This window comes from Pipistrellus kuhlii, unplaced genomic scaffold (genome assembly GCF_014108245.1).
Source record: "Pipistrellus kuhlii isolate mPipKuh1 unplaced genomic scaffold, mPipKuh1.p scaffold_m20_p_9, whole genome shotgun sequence".
NCBI classification, from domain to species: Eukaryota; Metazoa; Chordata; class Mammalia; order Chiroptera; family Vespertilionidae; genus Pipistrellus; species Pipistrellus kuhlii.
Window position 1 is genome coordinate 10,941,396 of NW_023425595.1, and position 18,845 is coordinate 10,960,240.

The 18,845-nt window shown below is 36.2% G+C and overlaps 3 protein-coding genes across 3 annotated transcripts; 2 read left to right on the forward strand and 1 right to left on the reverse strand.

Moving 5' to 3' along the window:
- The first annotated feature begins 289 nt into the window (after positions 1–289).
- Positions 290–1,249, forward strand: LOC118712610 (olfactory receptor 1044). The gene has a single exon (XM_036426534.1). The coding sequence runs from the start codon at positions 290–292 to the stop codon at positions 1,247–1,249; it is 960 nt and encodes a 319-aa protein (XP_036282427.1).
- Positions 1,250–6,340: 5,091 nt separating this feature from the next.
- LOC118712629 (olfactory receptor 5AL1) lies at positions 6,341–7,279 on the forward strand. The gene has a single exon (XM_036426556.1). The coding sequence runs from the start codon at positions 6,341–6,343 to the stop codon at positions 7,277–7,279; it is 939 nt and encodes a 312-aa protein (XP_036282449.1).
- A 5,490-nt stretch (positions 7,280–12,769) lies between these two features.
- LOC118713106 (olfactory receptor 1038) lies at positions 12,770–13,744 on the reverse strand. Its single transcript, XM_036427469.2, has one exon. It carries the CDS (start codon positions 13,742–13,744, stop codon positions 12,785–12,787), a length of 960 nt encoding a protein of 319 aa, XP_036283362.1. The 3' UTR covers positions 12,770–12,784.
- Between the last annotated feature and the right edge of the window lie 5,101 nt (positions 13,745–18,845).

Sequence of the window (18,845 nt, forward strand, 5' to 3'; positions counted from 1 at the left end):
TGAACAGAGAGCCAATATGGACTGCTTACTACCATATAGTTCTTAACTTTATCATGCAATTGATTTGGGTGAAAGAAATAAGTTTTTCCTCCAAAACATTTACTTTTATTCTTCAGCCCATCCCAGATTCCAAGTATACTACTAATCATTTTAATATTAATGCTTTCATAGTAACAATAAAACTTATTTTCAGGATGATAAGTAATAAAAGCACATTTTAGAGTTTTAAGGTTAATTGAATTAATATGGGTTTAATTCTCCTCTCTCTATCCAGACACACTGATGGTACATGGCCCAGATCAATTGCACCCAGGTAAAGGAGTTTATTCTCATGGGCCTCACAGATCGTCAGGATTTAAAGATGCCTCTCTTTATGGTTTTCTTATCCATCTACCTCTTCACAGTAGTAGGCAACCTGGGTTTGATCTTAGTCATTAAGACAGATGCAAGACTCAACACACCAATGTACTTCTTCCTTAGCAACCTGGCTTTTGTTGATTTCTGTTATACTTCTGTCATTACACCTAAAATGCTTGGGAATTTCTTATACAAACAAAATGTTATTTCCTTCAATGCCTGTGCTGCTCAGTTAGGCTGTTTCCTAGCTTTCATGACAGCCGAATGTTTGCTTCTGGCTTCCATGGCTTATGACCGATATGTGGCCATTTGTAACCCCCTCCTCTACATGGTTGTAATGTCCCCAAGAATCTGCACTCGGCTTGTGTCTGTCCCTTACAGCTATAGCTTCCTGGTGGCACTGTTTCATACCATCCTCACCTTTCGCCTCTCCTATTGCCACTCTAATGTCATCAACCATTTCTATTGTGATGACATGCCTCTCCTCAAGCTAACTTGCTCGGACACTCACTCCAAACAGCTATGGATCTTTGCCTGTGCTGGCATCATGTTCATATCTTCCCTTCTGGTTGTCTTTGTCTCCTACGTATACATCATTTCTACAATCCTGAGGATGCGCTCAGCTGAGGGAAGACGCAAGGCTTTCTCCACGTGCAGCTCTCACATGCTGGCAGTTACCGTATTCTATGGGACCCTGATCTTTATGTACTTACAGCCAAGCTCCAACCATTCCCTTGACACAGACAAGATGGCCTCTGTCTTCTACACAGTGATTATCCCCATGTTGAATCCCCTGATCTACAGTCTTAGGAACAAGGAGGTGAAAGACGCCCTGAAGAAAGTCATAGACAACAGAAACCAGACTTTTCTGTTCATGAAATTAAGAAAGTGACTTAAGCGAATTAAAGTGGTCTGATTTGTCTTCCTCTTAAAAAACTATCAAAATGCCTAGTCAAAAAAAAAAAATAAATAAGAGGGCAACATTAATCAATACGATTATATAGGTTTCAAGTGTATGATACATGATTAATATATTGCATTGTATGCCCACCACTTAAAGTCAAATCTTCTGTCACCATATATTTGATCCTCTTTACACTTTACTATTCCCCACCCTCTTCCCTCTGGTAACCAACCTACTGCTGTCTGTGTCTGCTGGGGTCCCAGCATTACAAAGGGTTCAGCAATCTGGAGAAAGGAGCTGTGCGTAGATTCAATAAAGAGTCCAAAGATGAAAGATAATTTTGAAAGGCATTGGGGATCAGAGAAGCTTCAGCTGAAGGAACTAAAGACTACCTCCTTGACTCAGGACTCTGCTTTTATTAACACAATTTGTCCTAAGGCAAGATGGAGATAGTACACTTCAAAGGGTAGGGTTTACAGAAGCATTGTGAGTTTGGGGAATAGCCTACAGCTGTTCATGTTTGGCCAACAGGAAGCGATAACATGCAGATTAAGATGCTCTGAGCTGTCTGGCAGCAAGCAATCCTATTCAGGTTTGGGGGAGATATTTTTTAGCCTTCCCAGATGACTCAGCCCTGCTGACATGCTGAAACTGGCTTCTGGCATGTGTCTATTAGTTTTTACTTGCTTTTCTCATTTGTTCATTTGTTGCTTTCATTTTTATGTCCCACATATGAGTGAAATCATATGGTTCTTAACCTTTTCTGTCTGACAAATTTTGCTTAGCATGATATTCTCAAGATCCATCAATGTTGTTGCAAATGTCAGTATTTCATCTTTTCTATAGCTGAGTAGTATTATTTTATATATCCATACAATATCTTTTTTGTCCAACCATCTATCAAAGGGCACTTGAATTGTTTCCATGTCTATGCCTGTCTCAATATAATTTCTATATATTTATTCAAAGAATAATACATTTCTCTGAAGTTGTTTATTTAGAATCTAATTTCTGAACATAAAAGTAACCATAAGAATTAACCACCATTATCTCATTTTTCAAATAGAAAAAAATATTAAAATGATTAATTCTTTGGTTCATAAGAATGTATACCAATTTCCTCATTTCTCAAATAAAAGAATGAATCAAAAGCTAATACTTGAACATATAACTAGTTACAAGTAGAACAGAGACTAAAGTTCAGATTCTCCACCCCACCAAAATCCCTAGTTCAAGATTTTCTGGTGCATTGACAATATCCCACATTAAAAGCAAAGATGAATAGTTTAAATAATTGTTTCCTGATTTGCTAATATTTTGAGAAAATTTGAAAAACTGTAAAACATTTTCATATTGATGTATTTAACAAGTTGCCTTTATTAAATATAATAGTAGTGCATCCTAATTTTATTTATATCATTATTTTAACATGGCTTTCCACTTACCTGGAAGCCTGTTTTGGTCTCAAAAGACTCTTTGAGAGAACTGCTTTTTTACTATGCCTATGAGACCTCATTATATTGTTTCCAGTTATTTTAAAATATAATAATAATTTAATTCATGGATAGAATCCCAGAGGGGCATCATACATTCTAAACAAATATATTCAAAATAATTGAAACTTATAGACCGTTTTGGCAATAACAAGGATCATATGCAGTTACAACAGGTAAACCTTGGGTAAGTTGGTTGCTATTGATTGTGTTATAGTATAACACAATGAACATCGTAGGCAATGTGGGGTAGTAAAAGAACACATGCTTATTGCTAAAGAATAGCAATAGGCTCTATAGTATTTGCAAGCTCTCACAAGTTTATCAATTAAATAACAAAGTTACTAAATTTTGAGTCTTTAAAAAAAAAGATTAAACAGTGTGAAAAAGGGCAATAGTAAATTGTGAGCACTTGCATATCATTTTTTTGTTTCTGTGAGCCTAAATACCTAAACCATCATACCAACTCTCCTTATAAATTTGAAGGAGCAATTGATAGATGGAAATTACAATACACTATAATATAGAAAAAGTTATAGCCATAAATATTCGAGTGTATTTTTCAAATAAATGCAATGATAATTTTATAATTTTAAGTATACAGAAAATGGATTTGAGTTTGATAATCATTCATATCATTTAATAATTTTTATCTTAGACTCATTTGAATGCTAATGACCAAATACTAGAAATATGCTATTAATCCCTAGAGAGAGATTACATTCAAATAAAAATATTTCTTAAAAATTTCTTAGGTCTGGGTCCACTTTGATTTAATTATATAATTTAATGGATCATAGAGAGATAAGATTAGTCTAATCTACAGTTCTCAATGTTTCTTTCCTCATCTTCTATTTAGACACATTTACCTTCCATTTGAAAATTTCAGTGGCTCCCCATTTGCTCACAAAGCTCCTGTAGCAGATTTTGAGTCTGTATTCTATGTACCAAAACCTTATCATTAAATCAAGAGAATTAACAACCTCCTGTCAGGCTGGTGCGTTGACTGCATCACTGCTGTTCTGTTGGAGTATGGATTCCTTGGAGTTTAATCTTAATGTGAATGCTGGGTCTAACATTTGCCTCAGCAAAAGATCTCAGACAGTTTATTGCGTTTATGCATGCCTCAGTTCCCATAGCAATATAAAGGTGAAAACAGTGTTGGCTGATAAATCTATTGTCATAGGATTAAAACATACAATGGATAAAAAGACATTTAAGAGTAAAATAATTTTTAAATGGATAATTTTTATATTTATTATACCTAATCTTAAAATGTTATACTTGGTTAAGTTATAAATATTATTTAGAAACTGAGGGTAGATGTCTGTTCTGAGATTTTTGGTTTGAAAGTGGTAAAAGGGAAAAAATAGATAAAGTAGTGATCAAGATAAAGTTTCCAAGAAAAAATAAATAAAGGGTGATGCTTTTTACATTTTACTAGAGGCCGGGTGCACAAAATTCGTGCATGGATACGGTTTCTAGGCCTGGGTTCCAATCAAGTTCAACTTCCCCTTCTGCCAGCAGCCAGCCCCACCCCTTGCTGCCACCCACCCTCGGTTCCAAATTCACCATTGGGCAACCAGAGTCCCCGAAGGAAGGGACCAAGAGGTGGTCAGTGTACCTCTTAGTGACTGGTCGTTCCCCCATTAGAGTCAATTTGCATATTACCCTTTTATTATATAGGATTATGTTTTATCTATCTAAACTAGGGGTGTCGAACTCAATCAGAGAAGGGGCCAAAATCTAAAATCCAGCCTAAATCGCGGGCCGAATGGTTTACTGAACAGTCATAAACTGTCATTGTGATGGAAACGCAGCGGAGTGCAGTGATGACAGCACGGTGCGGGCCACATTGCAAGGCCTGGCGGGACGGATTTGGCCCGCGGGCCTTGTGTTTGACACATGTGATCTAAACCATACAAGGTGCATGTGAGGTTACCTGAGACAATGTAGAAGTAAAGGAAAATCAAGTTAATTTATCTTTTGTTCTATTTAGAAAAGAAAGGCATAATTTCAATTCCACTAGCTTTTAAGCATTTATAATACAGCTTGAATTTATAAAAATGCCCTGTGAAATTTAGTTATTCTAAATATTGCCCAAATATTATTCACTTTTGACCATTTACTAACTTGGAGATAGATACTAAAACGATGTCTCTTCATAATTAAAAGCTGTTTTGCAATCTAAAAAATTGTTCACTGCTGAGTATTCTTCCAAAATATATAGCCAGAAAATTCACAATCCTATTTTTCCTCTGGCAACCACCATACTGTTGTCTGTGTCTATAAGTTTTTGTTTATTTATCTTTCTTGTTTGTTCATTTGTTTCTTTCAGTTTCATATCCCACATGTAAGTGAAATCATAGTTTTTTTGTTTTTTTTACTTTTCCTGTCTGACTTGTTTCTTTTAGCATGACATTTTTTGAGATCCATCCATGTTGTCACAATGGCAGTATTTCATCCTTTCTTATGGATGAGTAGTATTCCATTGCATATGTACCATATCTTCTTTATACAATCATCTATCAAAGGAAACTTCAGTTGTTCCATGTCTTGGCCACTATGAATATTTCTACTATTAACAGAAGGGTGCATATATCTTGGCAAATAAATGTTTTCAAAGTTTTTGGAAGAGGGGTTACTAGTTCATATAGTAACTTGATTTTTAACTTTTTTCCATAGTGGCTGTAAGCAGTTTGCAATTCCCACCAGCAGTGAATGAGGGTTCCTTTTTCTCCACCACCTCTCCAACACTTGTCATTGCCTCTCTTGTAGGTGGGAGGTAATATCTCATTATTGTTTTTATTTGCATTTCCTAGTAGCTAGTAAGTTGAGCATCCTTTCAGATATCTGTTGCCCATTTGTGTGTCTTCTTGGGAGAAGTATCTGTTCAGGTTCTCTGTTTAGTTTTAACTGGATTGTTTGCTTGGTTAGTGTTGTGTTGTGTTGTGTTGTGTTGTAAGAATTCTTTATATGTTTTGGATATTTACCTGTTGTTGGAGCTGTTTGTTATGAGTTTTATATCTTTCACATCTATTTTTGGTAACTCTTAATGTTCTTATAAAATGATGAAATTATAATTTTATAAGATAAATGTACAATTTAAGAAACCACTCATATAGGCTATCAAAATCACTTACATTTTTAATGTTTCTTTTTTACCTTTATATTTCAAGAAAAGCACAACACAGACTTTGCAATTGTGCTAGTGTTGATTTGAACCAAATATCTCAGAACAGACATCTACCCTCAGTTTCTAAATAATATTTATAACTTAACCAAGTATAACCTACTTTCTTTTCCTATTAAACCAAGTAAAACTTTAATCAAAGTGCTTTTTCCTTTTTGTTTATAGTGGATTTTCTATGTTGGACTTTCTGCCTGGACCAAACTCTTTCACAGTGAAGGCATAAGTAAAACCTACTCATAATTCCTGTCAGAGATCTACTTACTGGTAGACTGAACTTAACATAACCTCTTCGTGATTCAGGGCATCTTCCCACATTGAATTGATTTTATCTCACGAGTCAAGATTATTCAGAGAGTGCGTTCTGGGAGAGTTCATTGCAGAATTGTTTATTTCATGGCAAAAGGCAATTATTCAGCAGTCACTGAGTTCATCCTCTTGGGTCTAACAGATAATCCACAGCTTCAAGCCATTCTCTTTTGTGTATTCCTGCTGATTTACTTAGTTACTGCCTTGGGTAATCTGGGTTTGATTGTGCTAATTCAGGTCAGTCCTCAACTTCACATACCCATGTATTTTTTCCTCTGTCATCTGGCTTTTGTTGATTTCTATGGTACCTCCACCATCACACCAAACACCCTCGTGAACTCATTTCGTGAAATTAAAAGTCTGTCATTTTATGCATGTGCCACTCAAGTGTGTTGCTTTATCACATTTTCCGTTTGGGAATTATTAATGCTCTCTGTCATGGCGTATGATCGGTATGTGGCCATCTGCAAACCTCTACTCTATGTAGTTCTCATGCCTAGGAAACTCTGCATTCAAATGGTCACTAGCTCTTATATTTACGGATTCACCGTGGGACTCATACAAGCAGTGGCAACATTCCACATGTCTTTCTGTGACTCTAATGTGGTCAATCAATTTTACTGTGATGATGTTCCCTTGATTGCTCTGGCCTGTTCTGATACCCAAGTCAAAGAGCTGATGTTGTTAATCATTGCTGGGTTCAATGTTTTTTGTTCTCTTATCATTGTTCTGTTATCCTACGTATTCATTGTCTTTGCCATCTTAAGGATCCGTTCTGCTGCAGGAAGACAGAAAGCCCTTTCTACCTGTGCTTCTCACCTGTTTTCTATCACTATTTATTATGGGACCCTCAGTTTTATGTACCTTCAGCCCAAGTCAAGCCACTCGCTAGACAGAGACAAATTTGCTTCAGTATTCTATGCGGTAGTGATTCCCATGCTAAATCCATTGATCTACAGCTTGAGGAATCAGGAGGTAAAAAATGCTTTGAAAAAAATTATCGAAAAGGTATACTCTAGTAATTAATAATGAATTGTCCTTACTAAAGAAGTACTGGATATGAAGTATTGACAATTTAAATAAAGGCTTATACAATGGTACAGTGCCATGAAGCACAGGAGACTTTGTCTTCTGGGATTTAGTTTCCTGATCTTTATTTTCATGGAAATTAGTATTTTGTTGGTTTTGCTTGCACATAGTAGATATTTCATCAATGTTTGTATGTTGAATTGTAAAAAAAAAAAAAAAAAAGAGAGATAAAGATGATCTGCTCTTTTTTGACCATGAGATGTTTCAACAATAGAGAGGAAGAACTAAGCACCTTAAAATCATAAATTTTTTATTTCACTGTGGTATTGAGAATTTTAGGTTGTCTTGAAAGACATGAACTATGTAGGTAAGATTTTCTTCCGTAGTTGAACAGGGGTAAAATAACAAGGTGTTTGGGTGATAGTTTTGATTTTAAAATGCCAGGAAAGTGACCTTACTTTTCACTTTACAATGTCCCTGTTGATATGGTTGAACATTTTCTAAAGACTTTAGTTTTTAGAATGCTTTGGTTTACAGCAAAATTGAGGGAGAGGTACGGAGATGTGTCATATACCCCTGTTGCACACATGCATAGTCTCCCCATTATCAACATTGTTAGCCGGAATATGGTATATTTGTTGCTATTGTTGCAATTGATAAACCTATATTTACATATCAAAATCCTCAGTTTACCTAAGGGTTCATTCATGTCATACATTCTATGAGTTTGGAAAAAAACATATAATTATTTATATCCATCACTATAATATTATACAGAGAATTTTTACTGCCCTAAAAATCCTCTGTATTATGTATATTCATCTCTCCCCTACTACCCCCAGCCCTGATAACCACTGATCTTTGTTTTTCATCCTTACTCAAGGATATTTTTTCAATTGATTTTTAGACAGAGTGGGAGAGATGGGGGAAAACAGAGAGAAATATCAATGTGAGAGAAACACTTTGATTGGTTGACTCCTGCACAAGCCCCAAACTGGGCCCTGGCCGGGGAGGAACCTGCAATCAAGGTATGTGCCCTTGGCCGGAATTGAACCTGGGACCCTTCAGTCTACAGGTCGACGGTCTATTCATTGAGCCAAACCAGCTAAGGCAGATCTTTTTTCTTTTTTTCTTTTTTTTCTTTTTTTAATATGTTTTTATTGATTTGAGAGAGAGGAAGAGAGAGCAATAAAGAGATAAAAACATCAATGAGAAATATCAATCAGCTGCCTCCTACATGCCCCCTACTGGGGATTGAGCCTGCAACCCAGGCATGTGCCCAGAACAGGAATCAAGTCAGTGACCTCTTAGTTCATAGGTCTATGTTCAACTGCTGAGCCACACCTGAGGTTTTTGGTGCAATCTAAATCATTACTTGTAGGCTGCAAAATACAATAGCAAGTTAACTCACTTCAATATAATGCATACATATTGTGACCTCTTAAATACAAAATTTAATGAACCTCAGACAAAATCATAAAATGTAGTTAAACATTTTGTAAGTTGTTTCACATGTATTAAAACAATATTTGTTTTTAGTTATTAATTCTTTATTATGTTTGTAATCAGTACACAGATGTAAAATTTCAAGTGAATGTTCCTTACCTGTTAAGCAAATTGGATTCCAAAAGATTAATCATAACATAATTGCTCATGTTTATAAGATGTCATTGCGTGTTTTTGTTGTTGTTGTTATTGTTGTTGTTCAGATATTTTCAAAGTGATGTAATACAAGGAAAATGTTCTAGAGGAAACAACAAATAGTACAAAACATACAATCTATATTATAAAAAGCCAGGAACCATAACACTGTAACGATCAAGTGACCAGTCACCAGGAGATGCATTGATGGGTCCCACGGCAGTGCATGGCGTGTCTGGGGTCTCACATAATTTCACACATTGGGCCTCTAGTATTAGTTGAATTCACAGAGTTTACCTCCGGATCTATTGGACTGTGGCTGTGTTGTGGATTATTCAAAGGCAGTATGTAATGGCATAATTCAGAATTTACCAGGTGACTGAAAAATATGCAGCAGTGCTCAAAGATACAGAAAAAAAAAACCCAAAACCAAAAACAAAAACATTTATTTTCAGATGTTTCACATGTACTAGTACAGTGACTCAGGGGTCAGTCCTCCAAATCCTGAGTGAGTCAATATGGAGGAAGTTCTCCCTTTATATCCCTTGGTTTCTTTGTCCCCCAAATATAGATGGCTCCCATATGGTTCCCCGAAATGGCCATCTGGTCCTCGTCATAATGGTCTGCGACCAGGAGGTAAGTCTGAGCCCTCAACGGAGGTCTGGGTCCTGGGAGGGCCTTTCCAGCCAGGGAGAGAACTCTGGGCCCCTGGGGGTGGTCTGGTACCTCACCTGGACATCTGGCTTATTGAAATGGTTGTCTGGGTTACAAATTGAGAAGTATACCCAGGATACAAGTCTGGATTCTGTGTTTTAGGCCTGGGCCCCGCCATGAGAGTCTGGGTCCCAGATGTAAGTGTGAGCCCCAGGTGGAGGTCTGGGACCTGTGAGGGCAGTTCGGGCCCGGAGGGAAGTCTGAGCCATAAGGATGGTCTGGAACCTCACCTGAGAATCTAGGTTAAGGAATAGTAGTTGAGGTTACGCATAGAGATCTCGTCCACTGATACAACTCTGTGTTCCAGGTTTGTGGCCTGGGCCCCAGGTGGGCTACTAGGCCCAGACATGAAGGTCTGGGATCCAGATGTAAGTCTGAGTGCTCAGGCATGGTGTGGTCACCAGGGGGCGCCATGGGCCCAGCTGGGAGGTTTAAGGCAAGGGCAGGACCTCTGTATGAAATGGTAGTCAGGACTAGCCTGGTTATTTGGACTCCAATTAAGGAATAGGCACTGGCTTCCAGTAGGTTTCCACGAAATGGCCTTCTGATCCTCTCCATAATGGTCTGCAACCAGGAGGTAGGTCTGGGCCCCAACAGATGTCTGGTCCTGGGAGGGCTTTTCCGGCCATGGAGGGACTTCTGGGCCCCTGGGGGCAGTCTTGTAGCTCACCTGGACATCTGAGTTATGGAAATGGTGGTCTGGGTTACAAATTGAGAAGTACACCAGGATAAAAGTCTGGATTCTGTGTTTTAGGCCTGGGCCCGGGATAAACTTTTTGGCCCTACCATCATCGTCTGGGTCCCAGGTATAGGTGTGAGCCCCAGGCAGAAGTCTGGGTCCTGTGGGGGCAGTTAGGGCCTGGAGGGAAGTCTGAGCCCTGGGGACGGTCTGATACCTCACCTGAGCATCTTGGTAAAGGAATAGTTGTTAGGGTTACACACAGAGAGCTCATCCCCTGATACAATTCTGTGTTCCAGGTTTGTGGACTGTGTGCCAGGTGTGCCTAGTTGGCCCCGCCATGAAGGTCTGGGACCTGGATGTATGTCTGGTTGCTCAGGCATGGTGTGGTCACTAGGAGGCGCTATGGGCCTAGCTGGGAGGTTTGGGACAAGGGCAGGACCTCTGTATGATGAAATGGTGGTCAGGACTAGCCTGGTTATTTGGACTCTAATTTACAATTAGGCTAAACAATATCAATTACTCAATAAATCTCATCTACTTTTTTTCTTTCGCTTATTGTTAATAGTAGAGCATAAATTTTAGTATTGGCTGAGAGTCTTTTTTTTTTTTTAATCTTTATTGTTAAAAATATTACATAGGTCTTCCTTTCCCCCCATTAGCCTCTTCCAGCATGCTTGGGTTCTGGTCTTTTATTCAAATAAAATATTTAAAAACAAGTTATACAGAAAGGGTCCTGTTCTTTTAGTAGCAATTCAGTCGTCAGTCAACAAACTGACAAGAATTGAAGAGAAACTAAATCAAAGAAAATATAATATAAAGTCTGAGGCTATTAGTATCAATATGCAAGAATAAGTGCTAGGATTTCTATGCAAAGTAGACCACAGATTAGGTACAAAAAATCCAACCCTTTTATTTACAGAAAAAAATGTCCTTAAGATGATCTATGTCATTGACAATAATGATAATAAAGCTTATATTCACCAACCCTATATTCGGTTGATTGTGCCTTTGTCCTTACATATACTTCAATAGTTCTACCTAAATATTTATACACCAGTTGTGAGGTGAGCATTTTCCTTATTTTACAAGTAATTGTAGCTTTATATGCCACAGAACCAGGAGGAGCAAACCTCAAATTTGGGGCCATCTTTCTGAAAACTGTCATGTTCTTCACTAATCTTGAACACTGCCAATGATGAATCCATTTCCTTTTTTTTTTAATCTATCTCTTGATTCCATATCAGGACACAAACCTCAAACAGCTCTCTATCCAATGATTGCAACTCTCACTATCTCCTTCTACAAAGGTAAAATAATAGAAAAATACTAAATCACTAATATAATTATTTTTATGAAATGTCAAAATAAAAGTACATCAAATCATTGACTTTTAAATTTCATGTCATGATCCTATAAGGATAACTGAATAAATAGCAGGCTCCTAGAATTATTTCTATTAGAACAAAAATGCAAATACATTGAATTTATTCACTTGAAAGTATAATTTATTATAAACCATGTTCTTCAAATTATATTTTAAAATCTAATATTGATTGTAAGATTTAAATCTAAATAATCTATATTATAATATACCTTATCCTTATACCCATAGTGTTAGGAAAACAAATTCAGGTAGTCGAATTTGCACTTAGAATTTTCATATAACTAGTTGTGTGACCTTAGGTAATTTATAAATCATCAAGGCCCAGAGCTGAAACCTTACACACTTCTAGGTTTGTTTAATTTTTTTAAGTAAGACTACTTGATTAAGTGCCTGATAAGTGGTAGAAACCTATGAGGGCATGTGACAGGGGGTAGGGGAAGCTGGGGGTAGGTCAATGGAGAAAAAAGGAGATATATGTACTACTATATGTAATACTTTAAAAGATAAAATAAAATAAAATAAAAAACAATGAGTTTTTCAGTACTCAATAAATTAATTTTTAATTACATGTAGCACATATTTATATAACAAACATTTATTTAGCACTTATTAACATAGGATATTTTTCTAAGCATCTTATAAATATTAACTTATTTAGTCTTCAAAAGAAGCCAATGAGTAGGGTCCTATTATTTTCTAAAATTGGGAAGAGGGTCACAGAGTTCAGGCCAATTGTCCAAGGTTGCACAGATAATAAAGGAAGGAGATAGAATACAAACTGAGGGAGTCTTGGTCCCAGAACCATTCAAAAGGAGGCCACTGCCTTTCCTTGGGACCCATGTATGTGTCCTTGCTAGTGTGCTTGTGTTTGAAGACAATTTCAGTGGTCTCTAAAGGCTGAGTGGTCCTCTGACTCATACTGACACTCCAGGACTGGCCCGGGTCCTTACACACAATGTCAAGGTCTGTTGAAGTAATAAATAGTCCCATTTTCAGTTGATTGGAAAAGAATTCCATGAAATATCAGCAAAGAAAGCTTGACTTATTTCCCTTTTTGTACTTAGTAAAGCATTTGGTAGTATTATTTCCTTAATTTTAATGTCTTTAAGGTTTCACGACCTTTCTCCAAGACTTTTTTGGAGGCATCTTTCACCTCTTTGTTCCTTAGACTGTAGATGAGGGGGTTCAACATGGGGATCACCACTGTGTAAAATACAGAAGCCATTTTGTCTGTGTCCAGGGAGTGGTTTGATTTAGGCTGCAGGTACATAAAGATGAGGGTGCCATAGAAAATAGTAACAGCCACCATGTGGGAACCACAGGTAGAAACAGCCTTGCGTCGACCCTGGGTAGAGTGGATCCTTAGGATGGCGACTACAATAAAGATGTAGGAGGTGAGGACAATGGAAGAAGAACAGATCATGTCAAAGCCAGCAAAGGCAAAGATCAGAATCTCCTTCACGTGTGTGTCTGAGCAAGACAGAGCCAAGAGGGGGATGTCATCACAGTAGAAATGGTTAATGACATTGGGGCCACAGTAAGTTAGCCTGAAGGTGATAATGGTATGGAACAGAGCAACCAGAAAGCTGTATATGTATGGAACTGCCACCAGTTGAACACAGACTCTTTTGGACATCACAGTTGAATAGTGCAGGGGACTGCAGATGGCTACATAGCGATCATAGGCCATGGAAGCTAGAAGGAAACACTCGGTGATCATGAAGGTGAGAAAACAGCCCAGTTGTATTGCGCAGGCATGAAAAGGAATAGTGTTATGTTCCACAACGAAGTTCACCATCATCTTCGGCGTGATAGCAGAGGAGTAACAAAGGTCAACAAAGGCCAAGTGACTGAGAAAATAATACATAGGTGTGTGGAGTCGAGCATCAATCCTGATTAAGGTTATCAGTCCAAGGTTTCCCAGCACTGTGACCAGATAGATGACTAAAAACACCACAAAGCATGGGGCCTGAAGCTCTGGCCGGTCTGTAATTCCCTTGAGAATAAATTTAGTAACATGAGTGATGTTCACTTCAGCCATCTATTCTGGCAGATTTTGATGCAAGTTGAAGAATAAAACTGACACTTTTCATGGCCCCTTCCAGTGTTGGGGAAAAGTGATCACTGATATTTTCTCACCTTGAATCATGTCATCTTGCGGGCAAAAGGTCCACCTTAGCTCTCTAATGACACACAATACTTGCCCCAGATAGAGGAATGTTTTACTCTCAAAATAGTCTTCTTAACACCTCTTTATTTTGCTTTGTGAGTTTAGAAAGTAAGGTAGATTGTAGATTAAAAGTTAAATATTATCTGATAAAAAATATCTTGAGGCAACTAACACTAATACTTAAGCCCGTTTTTTTTTTTTTGCCAGTATCTTTTTTATGCATATATAAATATGGCAGCACAAAATGTGTAATTCATAAATGAAAATAGATTATTTCCTTGTGTTTCAATTTTGTACATGCTTCACAGCTTTAAAATATATAAAAATAACCTAGTATAACTTATTCATTTTCCTATATCCCATTCCCACTTATATAGATGAAGTACTTTATGGTCTATAAGCTAAAACAGTTCATCAGAAATTGAAAGAACTGAAGATTGATGAAGTAGTAAAAGTACAAATAGCTATCCTTTATAAAGTACTAAAAAGCAGAGAGTATGAGACTGAAAATGCAGTTAAGATATTAGTGGTATTATCTCTAAAGCAGACTGATTCCATTTAATACCACAGCTCAGCTAATATAGGGTGGAAGGATGGCAATTCATTCAGTGTGCAAACTTCGCAGGCAAACTGCTTGGACTCACCTGCCTCGCCATAATTCTGGCTCCCTGTGAGCTCATTCTGTAGTTGTTTGGGTGATATATTAGTTCCTGGCTTCCTTTGGGTCTAAATTTGAACCTCTAGAGATATCTGAAAGCTGTAATGTTTTCTTTCCTGTTTTTCTCAAAGTTTGATGAGCTACACAAATTATTCTGAGGATTTAAAAAAACATCTTTTAATTATTATATCTGTATTTGTGAAGGAACCATACTTCAAGGATATCAATAAGACTATTTTCATGAAGGCAAAGCTAGACTATACTAATGAAAACAACATTTTTTTTTTAAAAAAGGTCACATTCCTGTAAATAAGAACTCAAGTTTTGTGAGGGAATAAGATTAGCACTTAAATCCTGAGCAACTTACTTATGGCAACACCCACACTCTGTGAAGGCCTCAATTTCCTCAACTATAAAATCAAGTAAAGATGGTGCATCTTCTATGTTTTTTTGTGAATATTGAATGAATTAGTAGATGTGAAGAACTTTATAAACTCCATGGTAAAGTTTTAAGTCTTCAAAAGATATACATTTGCCTTTAAAAGTAAGCTAAATCAGAAACATAAATAGAACCAAGGTACTCCAAAAAACTACCTGAAAAATAATAATGCTTCTACCATAATTTTAGACTCTTTTTGGGTGAACTATATAAAAAATGAACCGTGTGTTTATCAATGCTAAAATTTAATTTCTCATTAAATTTCAGACTAGAAAACCATTTTAAAATATAACATATAGCACATATGTTATATGTCTCTAGATATATGTGTATTGAATAAAATTCATAGAGGTAACCAACATTTTTTAAAAATTGTCTACTGCTTCCAATATTTCACAATCTTTTGCTCTTTCCAATCCTGCTTTTCCCTCCAGTTCGGTATAGTTTGTCTGGCTATTACACTGTTGATAAATGCAATGATAATTTAAAAAATTTTAGCCAAGCTGGTGTGGTTCAGTAGTTGAGCATTGACAGATGAACTAGGAAGTCACAGTTTGATTCCTAATCGGGGCACATGCCTGGGTTGCAGGCTCAGTCCCCAGAGAGGGTCATGCAGGAGGCAGCCAACTGATGATTCTATCTCATCACTGATGCTTCTGCCTTTCTCTTCCTCTCCCTTCCTGTCAATATCAATACAAATATATATATATATTTTTATTTTATTTTATATTTCCTCTGAAATTTGGAAATGCACATTGTCTCCCCTGTTGTGCTATTACATTTTCTTTGTTGTTGTTTTTTAATGGTGATAAGAACCTTTAGCATGAGATATATTCTCTTAACAAAATGTTAGGTACACAATAAGGTATTGTTAACTATTGACAACATGTTGTATAGTAGATCTCTAGATCTAATTCATCTTGTATAACTAATTCTTTTTGTCCATTGAACAACTCTCACTTTACCCTACACCAGTACTGGCAGCCACCATTCTACTCTGTGTCACCTATCCATAGACATTTAAGTTGTGAATAATGATGAAATGAACATGGTAGTGCATATATCTTTCAGATCCTGATTTCAATTCTTTGGATATATATTCAGAAGTGGAAAGTAAAATGATGAATAATATGATTGTTCTATTTTTAATGTTTTGAGAACTGTTCCATACTGTTTTCCATACTGGCTGTGCCAACTTAATAATCCTACTGGCACTGTATAAGAATTTAAATTTCTCCACATCCTCACCATCATTTAGCATTTTTTAATAGCAGCCACATTAACTGAATAAGGAGATATTTCACTGTGGTTTTGACTTTCATTTTCCTCATATTAGTGCTATTGACCATATTTTCATATGACTAATTGCCCTTTCCAGTCTTTGGAGAAATGTCTTTAATTGTTTACAGGGGTTCTTTAATTGCTCCATTATAGGAGTCTCATATACTAGTATATTGGATGTTAACCATGTATCAAATGTATAGTTTAAAAATCTATTTTTCCATTCTGTAGGTTATCTTTCACTCGGTTGATAGTTTCTTTTGCATGCAGAAGCTTTGTAGTTTAATGTAGTTCTACATATCTAACTTGCTTTCATTTCTGGTACTATATCCGAGAAATAAGTGCCAAATCCAAAACCATGATTTCCCTCTGTATACTTTTCCAGGGTACAGTTCCAAGATTTACATTTAATTCACTTTGAGTTGATTTTTGCATATGGTATTAGATAAGGATTCAATTTCATTCTTTTGCATGTGGATATCCAGTTTTCCCAGGACCATGTGTTAAAAATACTATCCCTTTCTTATTATTTATCTAGACATCCTTGTCTAAAATCACTTGACTATATATTTATGGGTTGACTTCTGGGTGTTCTATTCTGTTTTATTGATCATTATGTCAGTTTTTATGCCAATACTATACAGTTTTAATTGCTAAACCTTTATAATATACTTTGAAATGAAGAATTTTGATGCCTTGAGCTTTATTCTTTCTCAAGATTTCTTTAGCCATTTGGGATCTTTCGTGATTCCATGTGAATTTTAAGATTGTAAAAAATGTCATTGGGATTTTGGTAGAGATCACATTTTCTTTGTTTTTCTCATACCACACTGATTTCACTTTTTGCCTCTACTTTACTGCTGTTATTTCTTCTAGTTACTTCTTTATTAAACTCTTTTTCATGATCACAACATCAGTTATCAAGAAAACTCAAATTTATTTTTATATCTTAGACATCTCCTTAAAACTTGACTTTTATATCCAAATGTATATAATTGATTTAAGTTGGATGTCTTAAGTGCCTTAGTTTCTGCATGCCAAAGACTATATTCTCAAATCTGATGTTCATCCTTTGTGCTTTATCTTGGTGAATATTACTACTATCCTTTCTGCTATGTGAGTCAAATAATAATATTCATCCTTAAGCTTTTTATATTCACTTCCAAGTTTTGTATCTATTTTACATTTTAGATATTGTCATTTTTCTTGAATCTCTGCCTCATCCCTCCAATCTCAGTATCATTTCTTGTATTCAAATACATATACTTAATTTCTTACATATATATTCTCCTTGAATCTCTATTCTAGCTAGCACATTTATCAGGTGTGACTTGAGGCAAATTATTTAAATTCTCTGAGCCTCTCATATAAAAAGTGAGAACAAGTATTTTACACCACAGTGTTTTGTAAAGAATAATGATCTTAGGTACATAGACCTTTTTAGTACCATGCCTGGCACATAATAATCACCCAATAAATTTGAGTTACTGTTATTATTATTATTTTCATTATCATTCTATTCATAATTATTACAGTATCATCAATTTTTAGTTTGCAAAATGATGTAATATCTATTATAGATTTACTCAAAGTTGTCCTGGGCTGTACGTAGTATTTTTATTTATTAATTGGGGCTCAGAGTTTATGACTTCCCAAGGAAGACATGGGTGGATGGTAGAAGAGCCAGAGTACAAACCTAGATCTGGCTTCAAAACTTTTTCTCTTCACACTATACTAACTTGTCTCCCAAAGGAAGTTGCTTCGAAGCAGTGGAAACAGCCATCCCTGAGGAATCGGATAATTATCTCAATATACTCAAACTAAACTGCAAATTCATTAATCTTAAGTTGAAAACTTTGTCTGCTGAAATTGGTTTCAGTTAATATGTCCCCATGATGAAACTGAGAAATGTCATTTTAATAAGCCCCCTTGAAACTGATTAGCAAGTAAACCCACTTTTACCAATTACAGTAGGGAATTTTGTTTGCAACACAAAGTTTTGTAATAAGACCCACAGAGACAATTTCATCATCAATACTTAGCAAACTCTGACTTCAGTTTCCCTTTAGTTAATATCAGCATTTGATTTAATTAAAATCATCCGATAAAGAATGGTGACTACTGTAAATGATAGTTTTCTTAACTTTCTCAGATACTCAACTTTTGCAGCCTGACTGGGAAGGGAAACTGATGTAATGGCTTTCATTTTATAGAGTTTAGGAAAGCAGTTGGCACTCAGGGCCTTCTAAATTCTGTGACAAGATACTATATATTACCTAGTACTAAATAATTTGGGGATACAACCACCGACTAAATTTTTTTCAAATACAGCGTCAAACTGCTAGTTTTTACATATGCTATGACCCTAAAGCCTTGCTAGAATTCTAATGCATGTTTAATTCTTCCCTGAACATACAAATTCTAAGGAGTCAACTAGGTATAAATCCTACTGAAATGGGAATAGAAATATCAAATGCCACTTTAACATCCTAACAATAAAAGGTGGCATGTGTGCAGTTTGCATGGAAGTGATGGTTTATGATTTGCAATAATTAGGCAAAATATTGGTTTCTGCAAACCTTCAGAATACAGAT